Source organism: Amblyomma maculatum, chromosome 2 (genome assembly GCF_055883805.1).
Source record: "Amblyomma maculatum isolate TAMU_Amacu chromosome 2, ASM5588380v1, whole genome shotgun sequence".
NCBI lineage: Eukaryota > Metazoa > Arthropoda > Arachnida > Ixodida > Ixodidae > Amblyomma > Amblyomma maculatum.
In genome coordinates this window covers 51,048,212-51,058,833 of record NC_139345.1, presented here as the reverse complement: position 1 = coordinate 51,058,833, position 10,622 = coordinate 51,048,212, and the positions used below count along the sequence as shown (strand labels likewise).

Genomic DNA, 10,622 nt, shown 5'->3' with positions numbered 1-10,622 from the left:
TAATTTCCTTCTAGGCAATTAATCAGAAGCTGCTTCTGGCGAATCGGAGGCTTTCTCTGGCAAAAAAATTGCGCGTTTGAGAGGGATTCAATTACAAAAATCATCCCCTTGAACTGTGCGGGGAAAATTGTCTTCCCTTTCTTACCATGGGGGAATGTTTTTTTCATGTTGTTTCTCCAATGCCTTGGAAGCTGAAGAAAGAGTCATCTTTTTCGCCGCTTTTGCTCATGGTTTAAAGCTGCTAATGCGTCGTACGTTCACTGCACGCAACGAAGGACCTACGTTATAAATCACATAGGATTGTGGTAAACAGTCGCGAAATATCTACCTGGGACGAAACCAGATCCTTATTGTTATAATTGCACTGTTCAAATCGTCCTTTAAACAATTCAGCACTCACCATCAGATTGAGGAAGCAAATCTGAAAGTGTACAGGAACCGTCTGCGTTTAGATTGTTGATATCAAGACATGCACATATCAATAAAATGCACTGTATATCTTCGGCGTAATCTTTTCCCAACCCAAAGCTGCGTTGTTGTTTTTTTTTCACACATTTTCCTTTTGAAACATCCAACTTAGCCCGCTAGGCAAATTGTACTAATGACAGCTAACGACAGTGTCGATAACAGGGATTTAGTTTGCCGAATACGTACTAATCTCTCTAACCTCTCACTCCTCCGTGTAGAGGGTTTCATATTATTTGCGTACGCTATCGGTAAATGTTCGAGAAAGAACATGTGGAAGCGTAGCACCTGTCAAGTTGAAGGCCAACAGAAGTACATTAAGGTATTCGCCGGCAGTCACCGCGTGAGTGGAGAGGGTTCACGTAAAGCTTTCGTAAGTACTTTGACGCATCTCCAGTAACGTCCGATACACGCAACGGAACCATGACACCTTTTGATGAGGTGATCGATGCAGTCCTCGTGAGGATCAAAAACACTGCAAAAGCTCTTCCCCTGCCCCCATTTCTTCTCTCAGAGTACAGGGAAGTTAACAAGAAATAAGTGTATTTGCAAACTTGTCTGGCGTATCTGTCAACTACTCTTTCCGAATATTCATCTTTCTATACTGCAATCCATCGTCCTGCTACATCTAACCTTAAACATTCGTTCGTGTACACTCGTTCGTGTACACTGCCCGTCACCGACGTGCCCTTTGGTAAAAGCTTAAGGCCTAAGGCCCCTCATATGTGCCTCTATTTATTCACATATACTCATAAAGCTGTAAGCTACCGCAATATGTGAAAGGCCACCAGGCGTAGGTATAAACTCCGCTGTAACGAAGCCGCAAGAACGTGCTTGAGCGGCAAGGAGCAACGTGTTTCAATTTCTATCTCACCCCATTCCAATTTCTTCTCAGCGCAAACCGCTTACTTTCCACAATGATATGTAATGACGTTTTATTCATGCTGCTACTTTGTAATCGCATTCTAAAACATGCTTTAATCTCTCTTCGATTCAGTCGCTTCATGTGTGACGCCCAACCAACGGCACCAGCGCAGGGGCTACCAGGTTCTCCGCTCAACAAAGGCTTCATCGCTATCGCATTAAATAAAAAGGCCATCCTTCCTTACTGTCTAAGAGGGCCGCTAACGAAACATGGCAAAGTGTGATGATCCGATAGTCTTGTGATGATTAAGAACTCATAAGGAACAGACAGACAATCCGGGACATCACGCAAGAATATCCACAGCACTACACTCCTCTGACTCGTTTAAGTCTATATCGTTCACAATTAAGAACCACGCTGTCTTGTAGCAGCGACGACGAGCTCTAGCCGCCCACGTTGGCACACTCCTCACAGCACTTGAAGTTGACTTAGAACAATCATGGCGCGCCCGTCCTCCTGGTGTCGCCAGAGGAGCCGACGGCGCACCACGCAGACCTCGCAGCACCGCGGAGCGCTGCGGGCCGTTCACTCCTGCTGCGGCGTCACGGGCCGCTTCACCCTTATCTCTCAACGGACACGGTCGCCACGTGTTTGGTCAGCCGCAACGGAGCCGAAGAGCTTTGGGCCGTCGTCAGGACATAAACCATCGCACTGTGGTATTTTTCCTCAGAGGCATAAGGATCTGCTTCAAGTCCATGACCTGTGATACAGGAAAAGAGCGGAAAAAAAAAAGTACTGAGTATCAGCTCGGCGATCGCTTTCACATGTCAAGGGGTGGTTCTTGTATCGGTGTTTACGAATCGAACTATGACGAGATGTAGGTAACGAGCACACAAAGTAACAGAAAACTGAACAAGGGTTAGGGGGGGGGGGGGGGGGGGGGGGGGGGGGACAGTGAGCAACTTTTTGATGACTTAGAGGCAGGGAGGGAGCAGGGGTTTCTAAAACCACATATTCAAGGGCGTAACTGTATTGTATTATATTATATTATATTATATTATATTATATTATATTATATTATATTATATTATATTATATTATATTATATTATATTATATTATATTATATTATATTATATTATATTATATTATATTATATTATATTATATTATATTATATTATATTATATTATATTATATTATATTATATTATATTATATTATATTATATTATATTATATTCCATACCTTGTTGTTGTGGTGCCAGCGGTACTGCCTGCGCGAAAGCTGGTAGTAGCCGTCCAACTCGACTCTTGTGGGCCTCCGGCGGATGCCCAGCACACGTACTGACATAATGGCCAGTTCGTCGAACGCCGAGTTGAATAGCTTCTTATACTGGTAGCTGCAGATCTCCAAAGTGTTCTGCGAGGGTGTCAGAAGTTTACGCGAAAAGGAAAATAGATGTGACTCATGCCCTCAAATGTAAGTTTGCGTTATTACCTGCATAAGGGCTGAAAAACAAAAACAAAAAACAGGACACTTCCCACACAGGCGCCCCAATAGGAACTTACATTGGCCGCACGGAATTTCAAGTAAACGTACTCCTCCAGGAGCTGTGCATCTGCGGAAAAAATAAGCAAAAAAATATATATCAATAGGAATGATTAGCTCGAAGGAGCATAGTGCGCTACGTTAATCGCGTATGATGATTTAAGCGAGCTGCATGCAAAGCGGATTACCCAGAGTCTCGCCGTCATCCCAGTAGAGGTCACCGACCGCTTCGCCAGAGGCATTTAGAGCAACTAGGAGCTTCATCGGATTCCTGCGGCTGAAGAGTTTTAAAAAGCATATTTTGTCACTCAAAGAAAATCATTCTCCGGTTCACAGGATATGACGAGCGGTTTCTCCACAGCAGCTGATAACGCGGAAGAACTGACTTCTGTGGAGAAAGGTCCACTCATATCTCTGTTTTCTGCCTGGTTTGTTTTGCACACGGGTTTTCATTTTTTTTTCTCGCTTGTTATACTATGAAACTTTCGTCGGTACCAAATCCAAGTGAAGCCACTATTTCAACAGGGAACATTCTTGTGCAAGTTGGTTCATTGTTATGGGAAGGTAGTTGAAAAAAAAAAAAAAGACAATCACGAGAGAAGACAGGACGGGGGTACGCTCGTTCCGTCCTGTCGTCGTGCCTCGTCTTTTTTGCTAACAACATTCACATAACGAAGCCGCTATTACCACATTTGCTGACCGAAAGTGCTCAATTTGACATAGGTAGCGCTAAGTAAGACGAAAACCTTACGCCATTTTAAAAGCAACAAATTACTGCATAATCCCAGCATTCTTTTCATATTCCAAAACTTAATCGAACCATTAATTTTGAAACAGCGTGTTCTAATGTCACAGAATTTAAATTCAGATATTCTACAGAAGTTTTTGACGTGCCAGAGCCAAAAACGAGGCATCTTTTCGTTTCTAAGAATTCGGGAGCTACGTTTCGAGGTACCAGTGGAGCCATGTGCCCATCGATTTACTAATCTGTATAAAATATTCGCCGGCCTTGTGTTTGGTTCATATACCAGGTAAAATACTTGGAAACACGGTCTGGATCTCAGCCTTTGCATTGACGGGTCAATGATTCATTCCACACTCAAACGATTGAATCACATTCATGTGGCAAAGCCCACTTGTGGGCTTTAAGGGGCAGTAGATGCATAAAATAATACCTCAGGCAAGAAATTATGCTACACTGCTAGAACACGAAAGCGAACTCCGGTAGCTCCACCAGAGTTTCGTTTGGACACAGAGTGACTCTGTCGCTGAGACTGCAGGAAGTAAAGATCCTTACTTCTTCCGTTTGCACTATCACTCAACGAGAGGAATGTGACGTAATTTTTTCATGACGTAGAATATATTGTGCTCTCGCCGAATAAGAGAAATAAATTCCCAACTGACAAAGGGAATAAAAGAGGTTCGATCCGAGCACGGCGTTCTTCTGTTCCCTTGTTAGAGCACCCAGCAATAGTGTGTACCTGACGGCGGTGGAGTTGGCGTGACCCTGCATGGGTATAACGAAGCCACCTCGGACGTGCAAGTTGCATGGCCGGTCAGGGTCAAGCAGCGGTGAATACACCGGAAGCCACTGGCCGCTATCGTAACTGGAGAACTCTCGGCCCTGCGGCGCAGCCATCGCACGCAGAAAGAAATAAAGTTGAAACGAATACATTCACATAATATGAAATGTTGCCGTTTTCCCCAAATTATACTATTGAGAAGAAAGGGCGAGCGTGGCTCCTTACCGTGTGATAGTCGTACCACACTCCTGCAGGGAAGTAGCCTTCCACTGACAGAACGCCCTGGACAGCAAGAAAGAGGAAGACGCTCAAATTTTTTCCAAAGATAGCAGGAAAGTACAGTGTGTTGAGCAAACGGCCTGCCGGCCCATTTGCACAAGAACTTTCAGTTAAACCCAATAGAATTCTGGGGCGGACCTGTGGTGAATTCCGGGAGACGCCTCGATTTATACAATGCATTTCTTGTTTCTTCCATGCTTGAAAAGCGGAGATCAATGCGTTTTTCAACAAAAAAAGTTTCCGCTTCAAAAAAACGCTCGATGTACCTGATTTATCAACTAGCACTGATTAAGCAGTCAGCTGTATCTACAGTTGAAACCTCGGCGGTGATGCAGGCATTGCGAAATCAGGGGGTAGACGAGCCGTACGGGAAAGTGCTGGAAGATATATATAGTGGCTGCACAGCAACCATAGTTCTGCATTAAGAAAGTAACAAAATTCCCATAAAGAAAGGTGTTAGGCAAGGAGACACAATCTCCCCAGTACTATTCACAGCTTGTTTAGAGGAAGTATTCAGAGACTTGGAATGGGAGCAGTTAGGGATAAGGGTAGATGGAGAATACCTCAGTAATCTGCGATTTGCTGATGATATTGCCTTGCTAAGCAACTCGGGGGATGAACTGCAAATAATGATTGATGACCTAGACAGAAAAAGTAGAAAGGTAGGATTGAAAATCAATATGCAGAAGACTAAGGTAATGTTCAACAGCCTCGGGAAGGAACAGCAGTTTACATTAGGTAGCGAAATACTGGAAGTAGTAGGCGAATATGTCTACTTAGGACAGGTAGTAACCGCAGATCCGGACCATGAAAAGGAAATAACAAGAAGAATAAGATTGGGATGGAGCGCATTTGGCAAGCACTCGCAGATTATGACTAGCAGCTTACCGGTATCGCTCAAGAGGAAAGTATACAACAGTTGCATCTTGCCTGTACTCACCTATGGGGCTGAAACGTGGAGGCTAACCAAGAGAGTTCTACTTAAGTTGAGGACAACCCAGAGGGCTATGGAACGAAAAATGGTAGGGGTAACATTAAGAGATAGAAAGCGCGCAGAGTGGGTCAGAGAAATAACTCAAGTTACTGACATTCTAGTGGAAATTAAGAAGAAGAAATGGACATGGGCGGGGCATGTAGTGCGAAGAGAGGATAACCGATTGTCGCTGAGGGTAACAAACTGGATTCCAAGGGAAGGAAAGCGTAACAGGGGGCGGCAGAAAGTTAGGTGGGCGGATGAGATTAGGAAGTTCGCAGGGGTCAAGTGGATGCAGCTAGCACAGAACCGGGTTAAGTGGAGAAATATGGGAGAGGCCTTCGCCCTGCAGTGGGTATAATCAGGCTGATGATGATGATGATGATGATGATGATGATGATGATGATGATGATGATGATGATGATGATGATGATGTATCTACCAACTGCACGTTTGTGAATCTTAAACGCTTCCACAGTACTGATCTATGATAGAAAAGGGGAAGGGGATACGGGGGGGGGGGGGGGGGGGGTCTGTGTGCTAACTTTGGTAGGCGCTCCATTATTTTGCAGGTACCTTCTTGGGAAGCGTGTCAAGTGACGCGGCATCATAGGGAGGAAAAAAGCTGAAAATGTCGCAGTTACCGGTTCAAGAACAGGAGTTATCAAAAGTGCTTCGCCCCACATGAACTGCTTGTCAATTTCATAGGCCTTCGTATCGTTGGTGAACCTGCAAGAAACAGACAGATAGAAAAAAAAACATAGGTAAAAACGACGTCAGACGAAGTATTTATGCTGGCTCTCGATATTATTGACTTCGACAGAAAAAATCAAATAATTGAGGGTATGTAGCCATTGTGCTCATTCTCAAATATACATGCACATTTAGTTTTTGTGAATTTCTCTCGCATTTCGCATAGTACCCCCTTTTGCAGCTTTCGTGAGGAAAGCCTCACATCCCCCGTAAACATTCCTTGGTCGCGGAAAGAGGCCACGTCCCATATTGGAAAGTATAAGGATAGCTAGAATGATCGGCCGATTTAAATTCAATTGTATCTGTGTTGCGGCGTATGGGGAGCTCTTTTCTGTTTCCTGAGCATCCGTTTTTCGGTACCGCTACGAAAAAATATTGTCGCTGGGGTAAAAGACCGCTATTTTTCAATATTGTGCTTCACCAAGGCAGCAGAGTAAACTATATATATACGGTTTTTTTTTTATTTGTTTGAAATTCATATCAAAGACGTTGTGCTTGGTCGCGTCGGTGGATACGTCTTGCTGCAGGAACGAATGAAAGCGCACAGATACTGACAAAACATATGACCAAAGCGGCATGCTAACCAATGAAACGGCGCAAGGAGACGAACACAGAAATAAAAAGGCGCTCTTTTTATTCCTCTTCTTTTCCTGTGTTCGTCTCCTTGCGCCGTTTGATTGGTTAGTATGAACCAAGCAGCCCTTCAGCAAGTAATCCTACAAAGCGGCATGGCTACATTGGATATAACACGGTATACTAACCCTAACACAATATAGGTCAACCCCACCGGAGTGGCGCAGTGGTTACGGCGCTCGACTACTGTTCCCAAGGGCGCGGGATCGGATCCCGGCCTCGGCGGCCGCTTTTCGATGAAGGCGAAAAGCAAGGCGCCCGTGTGCTGTGCGATGTCAGTGCACGTTAAAGAACCCCAGGTGGTCCAAATTTCCGGAGCCCTCCACTACGGCGTCTCTCATAGCCTGAGTTGCTTTGGGACGTTAAACCCCACAAACCAACCAACAATATAGGTCAAATATTGTAACCACTTTTTGTACGACGATCCCTGCAAATAAAGTGAACACCGAGCGAGTGACACAAAGGAATGTAATTAAATTCCTATTTACATGAGTAATGTTCGTAATAAAACAAGCATTCGCAGCTGCAATTGTAATAAAAGTGTGCCAAACCTTTTACTGTAATTAGCATCATAGCGCAAACAGCTATGAAACGCATGCAGTAACACAGTTGTGCTGCACTGCAAATTTCGTTTTTATATCACCCAAGGGTATGTTACGTAAGTGGACCTGCTAGCTGTCAGGAACGTTTCTTGGACTCAAAAAACGTTATGCACGGAAACTGAAAGCGTTTTTCTCGCTCGCATCCGCCGCGGCATTTTAGCTCATTTCGATTACAGGACTAGGTTCCGTATACGGTTAGTGGATAAGAATCGCCCTCACACGTGAAAGAGCGGCCTGGCCACCGTGGTGCCCTTGGTGTGGGCGTGGTGGAAGAGGGTGTACAGGAAAGGCAGCAGCTCGTAGCGGAGCTTCAGTGCATTGCGCACCACGGCTTGGAACTCCTCGCTGAATGCCGATGGGTCTTGAGCCTGCGTTCAGTAAATGACGAAATAAGACCAAGCAGCCGTGGTCTATGCTAAAGTGAATGATATTCGGGGCAGAAAGGAGCGCATGTTTTTGCATAGCAAGTACAGATAATATAGTGCATCTGACGTCATCTATCACCTACTGCTCCACGGCTCTGAGTGACGCAGACGTGGAAGCCGCAGCATGTATTGTACCTCAATTAATATTTGTCTGTCGGTCAAATGGCACGATTACCCGGCGTTGATCCGACATGGCCACCGAATATGTGAGGATTTTATTTCTTGTTTTTCTTTTATTAACGGGGGGAAGGGGGGGGGGGGGGGGGGGGTTGGAAGAGGTGAAGCCGACTTCATGCCGTGAAAGTGCATCGTCTCATTTTCATAGCCTGTAGTAGGCGCTCCTCGTTCGCTCTGCCGGTTGTGGAGCCAACGCCGCCGCCGACGCTCAGCCCACGAACTGGCGCTTTTAAGTGATTTTACAGTGAAGGAGGCACCACTTGTACACTGTAGGTGTGTCCGGTATCGTGTCGTTGAAAATTACTGCTGCAAAAGGCTGTTTTCATTAAGGAGGAATCGAAATTAGATTAAAAATACATAATTTTACAAGACAGAAATTTTGTGCTCTTGCCACGAGAATCGTTTAAAAAAATTAAATAAAACTGCCGCCCTTCCACTCCTGCCCTTACACCCAACTCTGGAAGGAGACCCTACTCACCTGCTTCGACCTTAAATTCCAAAAGGTGATGGCAAAAAATCAGCATGGCAGCAACGGAAGCTACGGGATCCAACTAGTGTTTGTGACGGGAAGGGCACTAAGCCTGAACCCTAGAGCAACTTCCATGTAACTCCTTCTTTTCAGAGGCAATAAAACATTTTGCCACCAGCTGCTATGGAGGAAGACTCACATTGCTTTCAATGGCGTTGTAGTTTCGGACTAGAGGGTAGAAGACACCCAGCTGCATCCAGCGCAAACAGAGCTCTTCTTGGGCATCGTCGTAGAAACCACATATGTCGGCGCCTACCTGGTGGAAAAGGCGGCTTGAATTATTACGCTGTTACCAAGGCGCAAGACGCTTAAGATCACATATATAATGAGCCCTGCCGGAACGAAAAGCCAGTAGGTATACAAATGCGCTGATGTACTTCTTAATCCTGCCATGGGCCTATTGTGGTTACAGAGAGCTCTGTGGACGGGCCGGTGCAGAAATAAGTACTGCAAACGAAAGCAACTCATTTCGACTTACAGCGTGAGCTTTCTGGTGGGGATTAAATACATATACAGTATTCTTTTTTTTATACCATATGCACAAACAGGATATATTTAGGTAGTATTTGTGCTTGCATTCGTTCGGTGGAGTGAATTCACCCTCAAGAAAAAAGATCTTAGAATAAATTTTCGCCCCCTATCATAACATCCCTGTGGTCTCGATGTTACATTTTCATGGCTGCCATCTTGCACATTATGTAATGCCTGCCTGAAATCGAGAGATGCAGTTTTTTATACAAGTATTCGCTATTGCCGAAACTTTGCAATTATAGAAAATGAAAGCATGATTCAGCATGAGCGTTTTTGCTAGCTTAAAACAAGATGACCGTGCGAAGCCAAATCTTTCGTGTACGTAGCGAGCAGCTTTCACTTCGACGATCGTGCCATATGTTTTCGAGGCCGGAACATACACCGCCCCTGCAGTGCACACAAATGCATGCACGCAGGTAACAAGCGCTGAAGTGCAAGGCAAAAAAAAAAAAATCCACTGAAGCAAAACACTTTCCGCCCTATACAAAAATATCGCAGCAGTTCTTTGGGTAAACACTCCTGCGAATGAACGCCCGTCTAAAGCGTTTAAAACTTGCGTGCTTAAGTGCACGCGCTGTCAGAGAGTAAATAACGTCAAAAGTATTATACGTTGTCATAGAAGTCACCGGAGAAGTCAATTTGTTCTCCTCACCAGCGGTATGCCGAAAAGGCCGAACTCGAGCATGGAGACGATGGAGTGGGCCATGTCTGGCCAGCGGCTGGCGTTGTCCCCCAACCAATGGCCCACGAAGCGGCCGCTGCCCACGAACGTCGAGCGAGACATGACTAGGCTGCGCCGGCCACCGGACAGCGTTTTCAGGGCACTGCACGAAAACATTGTAGCGGAAAAACAATAAAGAAAACGTTTCGTTATAACTTCGCTGTCTTCTCTTATTGGCAGTTCAGGGACCACATTTTCACTTTTTTTTTATTTGTTCCTCAACTATTGGCATCTGCCTCAGGTAGTGCACACGCCCATGATGTCGCGTTTTCGTATAACACTTCCCATCTCCATGCCGCACTGCAGATCGCGTCGATTGTGACGAAACTGGCGGAGCATTACGACTCGTTTGAGCGCCCGCGAATTTCATCGGTGCTAATCGCGGCCTTGGGAAATAAACTGGGTGGCGCTTGTGCGATGGATTGGCGCCGTACAGCCTTTCTCAAAAGTTTAGAGCCCAGGAGTTTGCTTCTAGACCGTATAGTATCGTTCCTTTAGCAATCATGCTAGCCTACCCGTTGGAGATGGTATAGGGAGATTTGGAATGCTCGGGAGATTTGGAATGCTCTAAATGCATTACGAGACACATGATGTGCCA

The 10,622-nt window shown here is 45.3% G+C and overlaps 1 protein-coding gene across 1 annotated transcript in view; it reads right to left on the bottom strand.

The window, feature by feature from the left end:
* Window positions 1-230: 230 nt before the first annotated feature.
* Window positions 231-10,622, bottom strand: part of LOC146198606 (lysosomal alpha-glucosidase-like) — a 46,843-nt gene continuing 36,451 nt past the window's right edge. The window contains exons 14-23 of the mRNA XM_084594109.1: window positions 9,956-10,127; window positions 8,912-9,028; window positions 7,861-8,009; window positions 6,298-6,382; window positions 4,627-4,683; window positions 4,360-4,502; window positions 3,067-3,155; window positions 2,899-2,948; window positions 2,576-2,749; window positions 231-2,090 (exon numbers count right to left, since the gene is read on the bottom strand). Of these exons, the coding sequence (XP_084450235.1) occupies window positions 2,022-2,090; window positions 2,576-2,749; window positions 2,899-2,948; window positions 3,067-3,155; window positions 4,360-4,502; window positions 4,627-4,683; window positions 6,298-6,382; window positions 7,861-8,009; window positions 8,912-9,028; window positions 9,956-10,127 (1,105 nt within the window). The 3' untranslated portion in view covers window positions 231-2,021. The remainder of the gene's footprint in view (window positions 2,091-2,575; window positions 2,750-2,898; window positions 2,949-3,066; window positions 3,156-4,359; window positions 4,503-4,626; window positions 4,684-6,297; window positions 6,383-7,860; window positions 8,010-8,911; window positions 9,029-9,955; window positions 10,128-10,622) is intronic.